The sequence below is a fragment of the Lepidochelys kempii genome, chromosome 6, assembly GCF_965140265.1.
Source record: "Lepidochelys kempii isolate rLepKem1 chromosome 6, rLepKem1.hap2, whole genome shotgun sequence".
Classification (NCBI taxonomy): Eukaryota; Metazoa; Chordata; order Testudines; family Cheloniidae; genus Lepidochelys; species Lepidochelys kempii.
Window position 1 is genome coordinate 43344019 of NC_133261.1, and position 18143 is coordinate 43362161.

At 40.2% G+C, this 18143-nt stretch overlaps 1 protein-coding gene across 7 annotated transcripts in view; it reads left to right on the forward strand.

Moving 5' to 3' along the window:
* The window catches only part of DCDC1 (doublecortin domain containing 1), a 420020-nt gene that overhangs the window by 357914 nt on the left and 43963 nt on the right, over positions 1 to 18143 (forward strand). For all 7 annotated transcript variants that reach the window (XM_073347762.1, XM_073347765.1, XM_073347767.1 and 4 more), the window contains 5 exons: positions 1270 to 1405; positions 6171 to 6321; positions 12570 to 12728; positions 14157 to 14360; positions 17047 to 17161. In XM_073347762.1, the coding sequence (XP_073203863.1) occupies positions 1270 to 1405; positions 6171 to 6321; positions 12570 to 12728; positions 14157 to 14360; positions 17047 to 17161 (765 nt within the window). The remainder of the gene's footprint in view (positions 1 to 1269; positions 1406 to 6170; positions 6322 to 12569; positions 12729 to 14156; positions 14361 to 17046; positions 17162 to 18143) is intronic.

Genomic DNA, 18143 nt, shown 5'->3' on the forward strand with positions numbered 1-18143 from the left:
AAACCTCTCCAATGCATCATCAGTGATCTACAGTCCATCCTGGACACCGATCCCTCACTTTCACAGGCCTTGGGAGGCAGACCAGTCCTCACCCACAGACAACCCGCCAACCTGAAACATATTCTCACCAGCAATGACACACCGCACCATAGTAACTCTAACTCAGGAACCAATCCATGCAACAAACCTCGTTGCCAACTCTGTCCACATATCTACACCAGCGACACCATCACAGGACCTAACCAGATCAACTACACCATCACCGGTTCATTCACCTGCACGTCCACCAATGTAATATACACCAGCATGTGCCAGCAATGCCCCTCTGCTATGTACATCCGCCAAACTGGACAGTCCCTACATAAAAGGATAAATGAACACAAATCAGATATTAGGAATGGCAATATACAAAAACCTGTAGGAGAACACTTCAATCTTGCTGGACACACAATAGCAGATTTAAAGGCAGCCATCCTGCAGCAAAAAAACTTCAGGACCAGACTTCAAAGAGAAACTGCTGAGCTTCAGTTCACTTGCAAATTTGACACCATCAGCTCAGGATTAAACAAAGACTGTGAATTGCTAGCCAACTACAAAAGCAGTTTCTCCTCCCTCGGCATTTAGACCTCAACTGCTAGAAGAGGACCTCATCCTCCCTGACTGAACTAACCTTCTTATCCCTAGCCTGATTCTTGCTTGCATATTTATACCTTCCTCTGGAAATTTCCACTACATGCATCTGAAGAAGTGGGTATTCACCCACGAAAGCTTATGCTCCAATATGTCTGTTAGTCTATAAAGCGCCACAGGACTCTTCGCCGCTTTTACAGATCCAGACTAACACGGCTACCCCTCTGAGAGTCAATTAGGTGTCTAAGGTAGAATAATTAAGCACTAGTGGTTTCTTGTATGTCTACAGTGCATATGACCTTGACTTGAATATACTCTATAAATTCACCTGTACAGACAAGTTTAAAAGGTCTTTTAAACTTGAAAGCCTAATTTTTTGACATCTTATTTTTAAGGCAAATTGTCCTCTCCTTTTTAATTTAACATTTGATGCAAAAGAACTACTTTTCAATTACCTTGACTGTTAGATTTCACTGATATGTTTAAAATATCTGTATTATTATTTCATTTTTACTATGGGAACAAGGTGATAAGTGAGCTGCTATTAGTATTTTTCAGTCATAATTATATTATGTATTGAACATAGTATTTGATATCTCCTCATGTGAATATGAAGCTAATAAGTTGTCTTTGTTACAGGTATATGTGTCATGTGGAGAACCATGGATTGATCCACACTTGACTATGGCCCAGCACAAAAAAAGTCTCCTACTCGATAATTTAGCATCAGATATATCTGCAATTCATGCCTACTGTATCATGCGTAACCCTGAAGGTAAGCATTTAGTTATTTTACTGCACTTGGGAATTATTGTCTCAATATGTCCTCATAATATTTTTGGAGAAATAGCTGCTTTTGTGTGAAAATGTATGAGTGTTAAAATCAGTATTTCAGATGCAGATGAGAGAAATAATTTGCACTTGTATATATAAGGATCTCACAGCAACCGACTGTAGAAAGAAAGTAGAAATGGGTAAACTGAGGTAGAATGAGGTTATATGGTTTGTGTAAGGTCACACAGCAAGTCAGTGGCACAGCCAAGATTAGAACCCAGTAGTCCTGTATTCCCAGTCTTCAATTCTATATACTACAGCACACTCTCAGAATAATCATCTATAGAAAAGACACAGATAATTTTACTTTTATTCATAGGAGTTTATGGACAGTAAAGTCCAGCATGAAAGAAAAATCAAAGTAATTCACATGCCCATCTAAAAGTAGTGTAAGAGAGACACCCCCCCCCCTACAATTCTGCATATTGGCTAATCCTTTCTGCCATCTCCAATACTGGAACTATTGATTAGATCACTACCAATAGAAGTAGCCTTTCTCCCACTCCACTTAAAAATATTGAGGGTCTCCCACCCACCTGCCCGTCAGTGGTTTAATCTTTCTTTTCTAGGTATCTAGTCATGTTTTCCACAGTAGTCTCCATACGTGGCACATGCATTTGTACTTTCCATCTCATTTGATTCTTTATGTAGGATATCCAGTTTGTGTGGATATTACCTTCCCCTGTGTGGCATGATCTGCTTGCATAGTTGTGATTGTCTGAAATGTGTACTTGTTTCTGAATTTGGATACTAGCAAAGCTTTGGAAGTTGTTTATTGCTGCAGGAATTAGATCAGCGTTGGTGGGGTTAAATTACAGGAGGGGTTTTGGGAGTTTAGACAACATACTCACCATGCCAGGCCATTAAGGGTTGAATCCAAAGGAAATCCAATATCTGCACAAGATTTGGAGGTATCCCATGGAATACCATGCACAGGATTACAGGCGCGTTCAGACCAGGACTGGCTGCCCTGTTTGTGCCAGGGTTTAGAAGCGTCTTTAGAACTATCTTCTTTATGTTCAGTAATAAAACTACAGCATCCTCAGCCACTTTAAACACTAAAAGGAAACTATCTTCATTGGTGTCTGCTCTTGGCAATAAATATTTAATATTAATGTAAAGAAAGCCAAATATGAATTTATTAATTTATTATTAATAATTATTATTTTATTATTAAAAGACATCCATATAGGAGTAACATCACATAATAGAAATATATGTACTACAAAATGCATAAAGGTCATCTTCTCCAAAGTCTCACCCATGCAAATCGTATGAGCAGTACCAATGTCTCACGTGACTAAGAGTTTGCAGGATTAGGTTCTATCTAAACAATAACTATAGTTCAGTAACCAACTGGTATCTAATTAATAATCAAGAATTGTCATACCTTATTAAATGGAAAGCTGAGCATACTTTACATACAGTGTAATAACATCTTACCAAAAAGTGTACAGAAGTTATTAGCAAATAATGTGTCTTTGAAAAATGTAATTTTAACATATCTAAAAGCACCAGTCTATAAATTAAGCCTTCTGTGTGTATTAACTTTCTCCAAGTATTCCCTGTCAGGGTGGTGTGGAATTGATGCGTGTCCCCCTGACTCTGACCAACCTCTTCCCCAAACATAGATCCACCATACTGCAGAGGTGACTGATCCTTCTCTGCTAATTCATAAACCAGCACAAAGTTCTTACCTTTAAGGATTTAGTTCATTTTTTTAGGTAAAAATATTATCCACTTCTCATGATCAACTCCTGCATCAGCTCTGAAACACAGAGCCCCGTCTTAAATAAAGAGCAATGCCAACATTAGTAGTTTGCTATTGTGTTTACATAAGGCCAGCTAGGTCTCAAGCCTACAGAGCTGGTAGGCAGTAGACCACTCCATACTGCCACCCAGCAGCAACTGTAAATAGTTTGTGCTCCACTACTCCTGACCAGCTGAGGACACAGACCATGGGAAGTCTCACTTCAAGGGGTCAAACAGGCAGCAACCTCATGACTCCTGGTAGACTCCCTGCCCTATATAAACCTAAGGGGCATTTCAGACAGAGTCCAGGCAACAGTGTGTATTTCCTATAGTTGCCATGACTGGTCCTGGTCCCTGTTCTTAAATGCATGGCTTTGACCTTCCCTCCTAACCAGACCCTGAAATTTGACTTGGATTCTGATCCTTGGTACCTACCTCTGCCTGGAACTTGACTACCGATCCCCCTGCTACTGTTAGCCTCATGTTTGATCCTCCTCTGACCCAGTCCCAGCTGCCCAAGTCAGGATGCTGACATTTCAGAGCCAAAAATGTTTAGGCATTAAGCAAATACATAGTATGTTCCAAATCTTAATTTATTTTTAAATTTTGATAAAATAAGTTGTTAGGCTGAAAGGGGAACTAATACCTTGTGCAATATATATGACATATAGGTATTCTATGTGGCATAGTTATATTGTTACCATTAGACTGCAGGAAAATGAGGATCCTTGTACCCTGCCATAATGAATATGCCTTTTTTCCTTATATAAAAATAACTCTCATCTGGGGAAAATAATGTTTCACTCTATGAATGACAGTAAGTCTCTGTTTTACAATATAGAGGAGAAATAGTTACTAAAAAGTAACCTTAATACCTATGAACCATTGAAGTAGTAAACAGAGTGGTGTACTGAATGCTTAAATCAAAAGAACTGAAAACTAAAAGATCAGAATTCTACTCTCAGCTGTGCCACTGTCTTGCAGTGTGAATTTGGACAAGTCACTTAACCTGCCTGTGGCTTGGTTCCCTATCTGTGAAATGAATACTTATTTCCCTCGCACGTATAGTGTGAGACTTAACTGATTGATGTTTCTAAAGTATTTGAGATCCTTGGGTGGAAGGTGCTACAGAAGTTCTATACCCCTGATGCATGTGGAACTCTCATTATCAGTAGAAAAAACAATAGACAGAGAATGCTTTACGGAGTTAAGGATACAGCTACAAAGTTATAATGAAAAAATATAGCAGAGGGAGACAAATCAAGAGACAGTGGGATGGGGTCTACAAACCCGCGCACAAAATACAGGCAAGAAGGGGTTAAGAATCTTCCCAGTCTGCCAACAGCAAAACTAGCCACACTCTGCCTCAACTGTGAGAAGTTTCAATTATGGAAAGAGACACCCCCAGCTGCTGTAGCTAATGAGGGCAAGCCCAAGTATAACAAGGGAAGAAGCGGAAGCAAGGGGTAGAAGAGGTTGAGACTTTAAGGGATCAATAAAAACCTGCCAGAGGAATTCGCATCAGGCTGCCTCTGAGAGACTTTTAAGTCCTTGGAGACGCCAGGAGAATAGGTGGAGATGAAATCACTGAGGACTAAGGGTTTTTTTAACTCATTTATGTTAGGTTTATGTTCTTTGCCTTTTTTTGTTGATCTGATTTAACCCGTTCCTTCTTGGGCCCATGACAGACCTAGGCTACTCAAACTGGGATTTTGCACAAGGTGGTCCATCACCGTTCACAGCCAGATTCAGGGTTCACTTACACGGGTGTAAATTGGGAGTATTGCATTGATATCAGTGATTGATGCTAGTGTAGGATCAGAATCTGGACTTCAGAATTTGGCCAAAAGAGAAAAGATATGGAAAAGAAAATGTTAGAGAACTGTTTGGAAATGTATGTCAAACTGGTGAAAAAAATCAACATTCTTAAACCATGGTTGAATTTCATGGACATTTAAGTATTTTTCTCAAGTTTTAATACAAACAAAACAAAATACCCTTCACAACACAATCCCCATTCCTTTCAGTTGTGCTAACATGCTGGCTACTCTTTGTGATTAGACCTATATTATAATCAGCGGTGCGAGTGGAATCCATGTCTTGCCGGTACAGGGATCGGGAGGCGGGACAGAAGCTAACGGGGGGCACATGACCTTCTCATGTGACACTCCACATGAGAATTCCCCACCCTGCCCCCAGCCTGGGGTCCCCACGCTCTCCCTGTTCCCTCCCCATGATCCACCCCCCTTATCTGAGATGCGGGGGGGGGGGGGGCTCTGTCCTCCTCCCACTGTGCTGGAGACTTTGGAATTGCAGCAGTGAAAGGAGCAGAACATGGGGCCACCGGGCAGCCCCATGCCCACAGCTCCTCCAGCGCAGCTCTATCGCCCCCACCCTTCCACGCAGAGTCTCCTCCGTCTGGACAGCAGCCCCGCCAGAGGACAGGGCTGGGGGTTCTGCTCCTTTCCCCATTGGGAGGGGCAGCGGGGAAAGGAGCAGAATGCTGGCAGCTCCTCTGGCGGCTGTGAACAGTGATGGGCACCACCTTGTGCAAAGTCCCAGTTTGAGTAGCCTAGGTCTATCATGGGTCCAAGCAGCAGTCGGTTAAATCAAATCGGCAAAGAACATAAACATAAATTAGTTAAAAAATGCTGGCAGCTCCTCCGGCGGCTGTACCGCCCCCAGCCCTGTCCTCCAGTGGGGCTGGTGTTGTACAGACAGAGGAGACCCTGGGTGAAAGGGCTGGGGGTGGTACAGCTGTGCCAGAGGAGCTCCTGGCATGGGGCCGCCTAGCGGCCCCACATTCTGCTCTTCCTGTGTCTTTCCGGTATGCCGTACCAGCTAGAAATATCTTACTGGTACGGCGTACTGGACCCCCTACTTGTACTGCTGATTATAATGGTGTAAATATACAGTATTTAGCAATAAATATCATTATGTAAACTTGCATTTAGTTCTAGTTTTAGGAGTAAGGAGCAATATTGCTGCTGGAGCCAAACTTTTTGTGGATAGAGGTCTTGTGGCTTTTGAAGAAAAACTAACTGAGGAGCTGCAGGAAAATCAAACAGAAGAAATTTTTCTGAATATAAAAGATGATTCATTTCTGTAAGTAATCCAAAATGTCTTCATAACAGCTTATTACATAAATGTAGGTATAAGCAGAAATAGATACATAAAATATACCGCTGCAAGTGCTTATAAAATCACTACCATTGTAATGAATGTGTGTTGTTCATATTTGTAAGTGATGGACATGCTAGAAAAAAGGACTTTTGTTGAACATCCAGGTTGCAGCAGTTTACATATTTTCAAATTACTTGCTGATAAAAAAAATACTGAACAGGTGCAAACTGGCAACAATATTGGCATTGTTTGTATCTGTTGTGTACCTTCTCGGCGTGTGAAATTGCTAGTGCCTTTGTTAGACAGATCTACTAGAAGCTATAGACAGAAATTGGGAAGAATGAAATAAGCTATGAGCTGACGCCAGGAGTGGGGAGGGCAGATGGAGAGCAAGATAATAACAAAAGAATGTGGTGGTAACTATATATGCTAAGATGTGCAATGGAAGATAAATAACAGGAACACAGAAGGATAAATACACTGAACAGTGCTGGTGAGAGGATGGAAAAAAACTTGCACTGTAGCCCAGATTTTAGCTTCAGAAATGCTGAAATCTATTTAATTTGGCCAATATACGGTCCAGTGAGGTGTTCACATGTATGGATTCAAAGGCAGAATTTCAAGCATGGGTGCCTGAGTTTGTGTTCTAAGGACTCCATTCTCAACTGAGCTCACACTGGGGGCAGCTGAGTGGAGTAAGGCAAAGGTGCATCTGCTCCAACCAGCTCCTCGTACAAGTTAGGGCATCCTAAGGTCTGGTTTCACACCACTGGGAGTTTCTCTGATAGAAGAACCCCAAACTAACTCTTCAGGGCAGTATTACATCCTCTTTGTGCTGCACCTCATCTGAACTGAAAGCAGGGCCCTAAAATCTATGTTTAGGCAGTCAGATAAGTTGGTCTCATTTTCAGAGGTGTTGAATATTGGCTTTAATGAGAATTAAGTGCATGAGCACTTTGAATAGCAGACCAGTTGTTTGGGTACCTAAATATTGATTTAGATACCTAACTTTTGGCACACAAGTTTGAAAAATTGTTCCCCCAGTTTAAAGAACACATTGAATGATGTATGAACATCAAAAAAAAAAACATGTAAGGTCGTAGTTGTTTGCATAGTTGATAGAATGTATCTAAACCATTTTGGTCTGGAATTCAGTTTTAAAGTCTCATCAGAACAAGTTCTTGTGTAAGTAGGGGAACAGTCCTGCTATTGTGGGGAACTTTCCAGGCTTCTGCACTATCCCAGTGAAGTGGGCTAGCGAAAGGATCTAAGTCCTCACCCCCACTTCCTTTACCCAGTGGCCTCCCTGCCCTTAAGGGCTCCCCTTCCACTCTCCTAGCTGGCAGAGTCCTTGTAACCCCAACAAGGCTGGGCCCAGGATTCCTGGGGGGCTCGACGCCCAACCCTGCTGTGGTCACCTAGGACAGGGGGTAGGGTGTCCCCACTCCAGGGTACTCTCTCTGCACTGGGCATTTCTCTGACCCACTGACCATTACGTACAATTTAAAGCAAATGCAAGTTATTTAATCAATGATTAATTTTAAAAAGAATAAGGAAAAATGGGAAAGGTTAAAGGAAACACATCAACCCGCTCTGTGGCAGGGAACATCACAAACAGTGTCTCTGGAATGTCAGGGCAGTTCACAGTCTGTTCCTTGTAAGTCCCAGGCCTTCTTCTCAGGCCCTGGCTGTGCTGCAGGGATGCTGTGGGTTGGACACTTGCTCTGGTGGTGGCCTCACGCTCTCAAGCTCTAAGTGGTAGGACCCTTCTGCCCAGTGTCGCCCCTGCCCTGTCGGGGTTACGATCCAAGCCTGGCCTGCTGGGCCCACTGCCCAGGGTCCCCCTCAGTCTCCCTAGCTGCTCACTGCACCCAGCTCCGGACTGCTCCAGCCCCAGCTCTACCACTCTGTCTCTGCTGCTTTGCCTCCAGCTCCCTCGGCTGCTTCTTTGGCCCCTCTGCCGCTTGTTGCTACCGCTTTCCTCCCAGCACAGGTCTGCTCTGCAGGCTGCTTCTGTGACTCTGCTCCCAGCACTGACCTGCTTCCTGGGCTGCTTTTCTGGCACCTCTGGCTCTGGTTGCTGCAGCTCTGCTCCCAGGGCAAGTCTGCTTTCTCTGGGCTGTGCCTCTGGCTTTGGGACTGCAGCTCTGCTCCCAGGACCAGGTCTGCTCTCTCTGGGCTGCTTTTCGGTCCTTCTGGATCTGGCACAGCTCTGCTCTCCAGCTCAGCTTGGGCCCCTGCTTTCTCCTTAGCTCGGCCCCACTCTGTCTGACCCAGGCAAATCCAGCTCACACGGAGGATGGGACCTCCCTTGCCCCTGACTCACTGATTAGCCTGCCCGCCCTGTCATTCAGGCTGACCTGGAGCATTGGCCTCTCCCCATTGTTCTTGGGGACTATCAGTCTCAGGGACCTGATTTCCCATAGACCCTTCCCCTTTTAGTACTGGGATCTAGCCAACCAAAACACCCCCACTGAATGTTAGTAAGTGGGCAATAGTCCCCTTACACTTGCAAGATTTTAAGTGATTTCTTACCTGTGGATGGGCATAATACTACTAGGATGTCCTTTTCCATGCTATTTTGTTTCTTCTTGCTTCCTGTTTCGGCCAAAATCAAGCAATGCCTAAGTGCATAAACAAACATGAACACTGAAAAATATTGGCACAATTTTCTGAACCTTCAAAAAGATTAGGTTGGGTTTGGGTTGAGTTTCCAAACAGTTTGGTTTTTTTCAAACTTATTTGGCAAAGCCTAGTAACAAATAAGAATTAATTTATTGGATTAGTTGCTGGAGAGGGAATGAGTTTACTGATGAGTGTAATGCAATGCTTATCTTATACAAGTAAAAAACTATGATGCTCTTTATTTCAATGTATTAAAGAGATTTACATGAAAACACTCCACCTATGACCTATTAACTTTACAAATTTGAATTATACATCTGGGTTTCAACTCAGATGTACATCTGATATTGCAAAACTAAAAAAATATGTGGTTCATAATTTCAGAAAGCACGGTTTATTATTATTAGAGGTGTCAAGGTTCCTTCCCCACTCTGAATTCTAGGGTACAGATATGGGGACCAGCATGAAAGACCCCCTAAGCTTATTTTTACCAGCTTAGATTAAAACTTCCCCAAGGTACAAACTTTTTTACCTTTTTGTCCTTGGACCTTATGCTGCCACCACCAAAGTGTTACCCAAAGAATAGGGAAAGAGCCCACTTGGAAACATCTTTCCCCCCAAAATATCCCCCCAAGCCCTACACTCCCTTTCCTGGGGAAGGCTTGATAAAAATCCTCACCAATTTGTGTAGGTGAACACAGACCCAAACTCTTGAATCTTAAGAACAATGAAAAAGGAATCAGGTTCTTAACAGAAGAATTTTAATTAAAGAAAAGGAAAAAGAATCACCTCTGTAATCAGGATGGTGAATACCTTACAGGGTAATTAGATTCAAAACATAGAGATTCCCTCTAGGCAAAACCTTCAGTTACAAAAAGACACAAAAACAGGAATATACATCCCATTCAGCACAGCTTATTTACCAGCCATTTAAACAAAACAGAAATTTAACGCATATCTAGCTAAATTACTTACTAAGTTCTAAGACTCCATTCCTTTTCTGTTCCTGGCAAAAGCATCACACACACACAGACCCTTTGTTTCCCCCCCTCCAGATTTTAAAGTGTCTTGTCTTCTCAGTGGTCATTTTGGTCAACTGCCAGCGAGGTTATCTTAGCTTCTTAACCCTTTACAGATAAAAGGACTTTGCCTCTGGCCAGGAGGGATTTTATAGCACTGTATGCAGAAAGGTGGTTACCCTTCCCTTTATATTTATGACAAGAGGATTATTAAAAGGTAACACAAGTTGGATTTGTAGATGTGTTTTAATAGAATATAGATGGAAGAGAAGGGTATGGTCCTTTTGGTTGTTCCTTAGAGATAGAGTACATTTTCACAGATTGTCTTTTAGTAGTAAAACTGTTATACTCCACAGCCTTTAAAAATTGGGTTTGTACAAGCCAGTTTAGAGATTTTCTTAATCATACTGACTTCTACTGACTTGTAATAGAATTACAAGAAAGTAAAGCATACAGTAGTGCAAAGATTGCCTATAATTCAAACGTCCATTGAAAGCACATTTTAAAAAATAACGTGCTCTCATTCTGCAGTTCACTCAAATCTTTGTAACATGTACCTTTCCCAGCATAATTAATGTTACTCCATTTGAGATGAATGTCGCTGCCTACTGTACAAAGATTTCCCAAAAGCTCTACTTCATTACATCTATTTTGTCTAATCCATTTCCAATGCAAGATTGAAAGGCATTTACAATAGCAATAATTAGAGGAGTGTGAAAATGAGGACTTTTTGTCACATTTTTCACAAATTGTTTTTGCCCAAAGTTCTTGTTTTCATGATATTTTGCAGATCCAACAATGTGGCTGTGAAGTTTTGAAATGTTGCATATTTTCAGTCAAAATAAAAAGAATCAATTTTAAGTATAAAAATGTAACAATAACAGGAATCATTTTAATTAGCAAAAAATAAACCTTCAGTATAGAAGGACAGTCAGCACCTTGCAAGATCAAGCCTATTGGCTGGATCCCACATTCACTGAAGTCAATGAGAGCCTTTCTATTGACTTTAATAATTGCTGGATCAGTCTCTGAGAACTATGGCTCACAAAGCTGATTAGGTTAGCTATAGTAAGAGAAAAGGAAGTTGGAAGAGCTAATGTTAGACTAAAACAAAATGATTTCCACAGCAATTTTGATTTTAATATTATTGATATTTATATCATTTAAGAAGGTCCATACATTAAACCTCCTATAATTTGTGCAGCGTATCTGAAGAAAGGGGGAGGTCAAGTGAGCTTAGCCTGGGTAATTCAAAGTATCCAAATAAATTTGAAAAAATAATTAATTAAGGAATAGGATCTTGGGTTCTCCCACAACTATCACAAATAAGATCTCACAATGAATGTTGAGTAAAGGAAAAAGGACAGTAAAATAGTGTTATGTAAAGGTGTAAGATAAAATTCTAACAATGTTCAGAGCTGTAGAAATGCAGGTAAAAACCAACCCCCCAGTAATACAGCAAGCTCACATCTCTCCAAAATTTCTCCAAATTTGTGAATTTTAAGTTAATTTACTGTTCTATTAGGCCCTTTCTGCTTCTTTGTATTGTCTGTATTTACTTTACCCAATGCTCAAGTAGACACAGAGTCCATCTTAATTTCTGTAACAAATTTTAAAAAACTTATTCTGCTGCATAATCCCACTAGATCCTTAACAAAATTATTTCAAAGTAAAAACATCAGGCCTGATTCAATATTGCAGTACTCCAGTTTAAACTGGTGAAATTCCACTGAAATTAATGTCGTTACATTAGCAAAAAACAGAAATAACGGTTTCTTTTTCAGACAGTGTAAGAAAGGAGTTGTTAAAACAGCAGAGGTATGTGAAAAGCTTGAAGTGTATTCAGTTAATAGTGACACTCTAGAAAGAGGTTGCGTTTACTAATTGTGGCGATAGATGGCGCTGTTTTATTAAAGGTTGGTGAGCAGGCTTCAAATACTACATGTCAGCAAAGAATCAATTATAAATGTATATAATATACAATTATAAATCAGATACTGGCAAGTATTGCTGTCTCATAGGATAATAGTCAGTGTTGTACAAATTTGGGAAACAACACTGCTCAAAGTAAATGTGAAAGAATACCTGAAGGGGCCACTCTGCTAGAGCCTGAGCCAGCTCTCAGTGAAGTCAGTGGGATTCTTTCTCTTAACTTCAGTGGGAGCTGGACTAGTCCACCAGTCTAGGAGAAGTTCATACAACTCTGTACAAAAGTATGACTTTCTGTTCATTTTAGTGTCAGCAATACACATAATGTTCTGTGGGATTAGGAAATTTCTTATGTGATGAGAACAAAAATATTGATTACTTTATGGAAAGTCCCTAGGTACAATCTAGGGAAGTCAATGGAAGTTTTACCATAGATTCAGGGGGTCTAGGATTTCACCCTATATGTTTATAATAGATTTTCCATTCCTGTGGACCTTATTATACAAATTACGGTCCAAATCCTTCAATTTTTACTCAGAAAAAAACTTACATTGATGCAAGAACGCAAGATCTAATTGTTTTACTTCTAGTTACCTTGTAAAGTATCTCCCCAATCTGTTAGTTTTCCAAATTCCCATTTTGTGGTTTGTTTTTCAGTAATTCACATGCAAAATCACATCTTAAAACAGATGCTTGGCATATGAAATCCAAATATTCCTGGCAGGAAATTTCCTGTGATTTTCATGATGATGACAGTTTTCCAAAGGACAAGGATAAAGAATTCTGTGAAAATGCAGAGTTATTTCAGAAGTACAGGTAAGAAATAATTATACTTTTACAATATAATTGATACACATTTGGACAATGTAATACTGAACCTGACAAAAGTCACAGACCGACACACCATACCAAGCTTTGCTTCCTTGTATTTATTCACACATATCCTGCATTTCCTTACTCAGGAAGAACTCCTTTTAATAATAATAGGACTTTACCACTGTAAGAGAATTTAGTCTTCTATGAAGAAACTTTTAGAAATATATATAAGCAGTTAGATCCAAATATCCCATTAATATATAATTTCCTATGACATTAACTGAAAAATAATCCTTTCCACCTAATTTTTAAAGGTGCCTCAACCTTGTGGTCTTTTAGTTTTGTGAACAGCTATTTGGGGCACAAATGAAGAATGTAGACCTCATCCAATGTCCATTGGTGTAATTGTGAGTCTTTACATTGACTTCAGTGGACATCATATCAGGTCCCTAAAGACACAGTTGCCAAGTGCAGTCTATATATTTTTATTTGTTTCCCCAGTGAATTGTGCCCAAAGTTATATGCCACACCAAATTTCAGGTACATGACAGGAGTCTGAGTTTTAAAAATCAGGCCTTTCCTATTCAGGGCATTTAGCAGCCATTTGGAAGTGTCTCCCAGCCAAAGGAGAGGTAGCATAGCAGGGACAAGAAATAAGAGGGAAAAAATGTAAGGAGAAAGGCAGGAGTATGGAATATGGGGAGTGGATAGATAAAAGAAAGGGAAAAGAGAAGAACTTGAAAATATGGGTAGGAAAGGAAATCCCTAAATTACATTAAAATGAAATGTCGTTCAGAAAAATACACTGAAATCAAGTGATATCATTCACTTGAGCTCACTTGAGCACTACTGTTCTGGAATTTGTTGCCACCATAACTTTAGGATGTATTCATTTATTTCTGTGAAGTTCAGAATTGCCTGTTTATCTGCATGTTATCTGCATTTAACTAGATTTACTAGAATGACTATTTAAAAATCAAGGATGTAGAGGCATGCTGGACTGCATTCAAATTAGCCCTTATTGTCCATCACACATTTATTCCAGTTTTTACAAAGCAGATAGAGGCATAAACAACCAAATTAAGGTGATGTTTGCCTCTTTGTGCCTTTTCAGCGAGCCAGTATAGTAGAACTAATGGCAATGAGTTCCAGTATGCTTTTCACCTTTGTCTTGGAAATAGCTTTCCCTATGTTAGCCCTCTCATTCTACTTTTTCCTCTGTCCATCCTCTCTGTTCCTCTCCCTGCCCTCACATACCCAGTCCCTTGATGTACTCCTGGTCATTTGTTCTATCGTTAAGAACACGGTCAGACACGTTAACAAAGATTCTGCAAAATCTACTTGTCATAAGTGTTGTGTGTAAGTCATGTTAAGTTAATAGGGCATTTTTCTAACCCTAAACACCTAACCCTAATTTTGTTTATTCAGATCTCAACCAAAGCTGAATGCAGAATTGCAGAAGGCTCACCATAAGCAGTTTGAGTTTAGAGACAAACAGATTATAAACTGTGCATTCCCAGGGCTTGTTTTGGGGGTTCAGGATGCTAACCTGCATGCTGGGACTGAAGTTGTTTTGGTGGAAAAGAAATCTGATGATACCAATCAGCACTGGATATGGAGAGATTGTGACAGGTACAAGCATGTTCACTGATATATGAGACTAAATATTATAAAGGGAAGCTTTATGTATCATACATGAAAACAGAATTCCAGCTCTGTGGACTGTTATCTAGTTATTGAAGTTATTTTTTTAGTGTGTTGAATGGGAAAGAACTAGGTTTAGGATTTTTAATAGGGTTTCAATAGTTCTTCTTTGATCATTTTCTTGTCTTACTAGCCGTTAACTTACAGCATAGAATCTCATAAATGAATCTCTAGTGTAGAAAGCTAAAGATAGCTTTAAAAGACCTATATCAAAGCAACAATCCCTCCAATCAAGGGAAACCCTCCCCACTCCCATAAGGGCTCCTTAAATCAACCACAAGGGGGACAGCAGTGTGAAGTGCACTCTTCCCCACAGTCCACTCAGCCTAAGTTAAAAGGATCAAAATATGGATACTATGAAACAATGTATTGCATTGTACTGGAGCTCCAGACCAGTGCTGATTTGAGGAATCCAGAAGCACTGTGTCCTTCAAAAACAGAAAAGGAAAACTTCAGCATGCATATGTCATTCACCTTTGAATGCAATGACATACTAAGCATGCTTAAAATGCCACTAGCTTTATAGACTGCTGTACAGTACACTACTCATCTTTCCTCCTTCACTTCTTTCCCCTGAGAATGCAGCACTTTCCACTGCAGCAGAATGACAAAGGATACATTAAACAAATTGTGGGTTCATGAAGAGAGAAAAACTGCACCGTTCCATCACTAGCAGTATAAAATCAAAGCAGCAGACTTGAGTAGAGAGAAAAGTGTCTGTCTCCATCTGCTCCATCCCCTTTTAATCTCCTAATTCAAGGCTTCATATTGGACAAAGCATTCAGTAAAACAGATTATTCTTGGATCCCAAGAACACAGAATTGTCTTCCTTTTAAAATCCTTCTATTTTGTCTCTGTGTTAAAAGGGTTAGTGGATATCCCCAAAAATCTATTATCTCAGTTTTTGCAACCATTTTGCATCAAATCCTAAAGCCAAGGTAAATTGGCCTCAATGCCTATTTTGGTATGAACCCAGAGAAAGCTTCTGGTCCCACATTATCACCCTCCCACCAACAGAACCAGACTCCCTCTCTTTACTTTTAAGTGTCTTCCTAGTAGAACCAGTGCTCTTTTATCTCCTTCTCACCTCACTTTCTCCTGTCTTTGGAGGCAGTAAACTGCCCCCACCTGCAACCCAGAATGTCAGGAGCCAGGTAGTTGTCCTGCTGTCCCATTTGGAGTCTCTGTGGTTTTAGCAAGGCAAGCTTCTTCCCCTCTATATCCATAGCAGATGAGTCACCAGCCTGACATGCTCTTCTTGCATCTGAGGAATGAGCAGCATTGCAAATGGAGGTTCTGCTGTTTTTAAAAAGGGGTATTGGGTATGGCTGGAGAGTTGCCCTTCACGTAACAATGCAGGACTCTCAGTGCTATTAAGAACACAGAGCTTTCTCATGTGTCTTGGAGTAGGCAGTGATTTATGTACTATTAGCTGGATGTAAAGTTAAGACTATAAGAACTTGTTTGCGTTAGATAAGCTTTTCTCATGTTAATGTGAAGAACAGCATTGAATCCTAGTTCAGCTGAGGTTACTGTACTTTGTTGGCTCTACTTCAGTCTGTGCATGAGAAATTATCCCAGACTGAACTGCATCCTAGCAGGAAAACCCCTAAGCATTCAAGAGAGGGTAGGGAACAGCTGGGAGCCCACTGAAGATGTCAGGATGGGAGTAAAATGCCACTGACATGTCACCAGGTCAGAGGAGAAGTATCTCTAGCCATCGTGTGTTCAGGGAGGGTGGCATGCACATATCTTCCTGTCTTTGGGCCTGAAGCCTTTTTTTGAGGATGAGAGAAGGAAAGGGTGGTTCTCCGAAAATGCAGGAGTGAGGCAGATTGTGTTGGAGGAAGGAAGAGGGTGTCCTGTCAGGCAAGAGATAGTGCCAGAGCATTTGTGAAGAAAGAGAGAAACTCCCCAAGTTTGTAATTGGTTTACTCAAACTGAGCTTTGAATGTAGGGTTTGGGGTAAATCTGAAACTCAAAATGAACTAGCAGGTTTCAGAGTAACAGCTGTGTTAGTCTGTATTCGCAAAAAGAAAAGGAGTACTTGTGGCACCTTAGAGACTAACCAATTTATTTGAGCATAAGTTTTTGTGAGCTACAGCTCGCTTCATCGGATGCACACTGTGGAAAGTGTAGAAGATCTTTTTATACACACAAAGCATGAAAAAATACCTCCCCCCACCCCATTCTCCTGCTGGTAATAGCTTATCTAAAGTGATCAAATGGGGTGGGGGGAGGTATTTTTTCATGCTTTGTGTGTATAAAAAGATCTTCTACACTTTCCACAGTATGCATCCGATGAAGCGAGCTGTAGCTCACGAAAGCTTATGCTCAAATAAATTGGTTAGTCTCTAAGGTGCCACAAGTACTCCTTTTCTTTTTAAAATGAACTAGATACTTGTGAATCAAACCCACCAAGGGCTATGTCAGCATTTTGGTATGTGCTAATAATCCTTCTATAAGGCTTCTTCATAAAAGTGTGCATTACTGCGGCATCACTCATGTTCTCTAGCTGTAAGAGTAGTTTAGGAGAAAGCCTAATGTATTTAGGCCCTCTAAAAATATTTGCATTTTTACATTATAGTGTTACTGTTGTTTTTTCTGTTCTTAGGACATTTCATTTGATGAGTGATCCAAATCTAGTGCTAGCAGTGTCAATGCCCAGCACACAGACTAGATACTCAAAATGTGCACTGGACATGAAACGATGTGCTGTTGTTCTGCAGGTAAGAGAGTGCATTTAAAAGAAGAGACAAAAATTCTTGCTGTACACCTAGATGTAGGCCCAGGATCCAGTTGTATTCAGATACCGAATCAGCTTTGAATAATATTTTCTTTTAATAGTGCTTTGTATACTATAGATAACACAGGAAGTCCCAGGGCTACAGCTGTTGCAAAGATATAAAAGATTCTATCCAATAAATTGTCAATAAAAACAACATGAAAGTTACATTCTGGAGTCCAGAAATGCCAAGGTAAAGTTTCATGCATATTAGTTTTAAAATAAGGAACATTTAAAGTCGGCATGTTGAATTGTGAGTAACAGTGTGTCAGAATCAGCCACTGAATCTTTAATGCAACTGAAAAATACAGGGTTACAGCTTCGTTCTCTTCTACTGAATATAGACAATTGCAGTTATCTTTGACAATGCCTTTATGACATCAGTCAATGAAATAAAAACTGTCACAATCTGACATTTAGTAGTGCAATCAGTTTCATAGAATATGTACAGTATATTGTCCCCCAAACTAGTTTTTATTGAAAATCAATTTGCTTTTCAAGTATTTTGTGTGTGCTTCCTCTCTTTTTATAAAAGCTTTATCTTTTATTTCTTGCAGCAATTAAGGCCACTTGGTGGAAATTACTCACATAATAATATCCATCAAATGGATTAGTCACATGCATTACAGCTTGCAGAATCAGGCCTTTGGTTTGTGACAAATATTTTAAAGTTCATGCAATATAATAAAAGTGAGAAATGTTAAATTGATTCTGGTGAGCCCTTCCCTATTCAGCTCAATTAAGTTCTTTATATATGCCAGTTGTTCTCAGGGATGCTGCCATTCTTGCACTCTTTAAAATCAAAAGGGAAGACTTGCTTATTTTGCCCATTGTTTTCAGCTTTTTGCTCGGCAGAGACATTATTAGTAATTGCACATCTTTTATAGATACCCTTAATGTCTTCGTATTGGGAATAGCTGAACTTG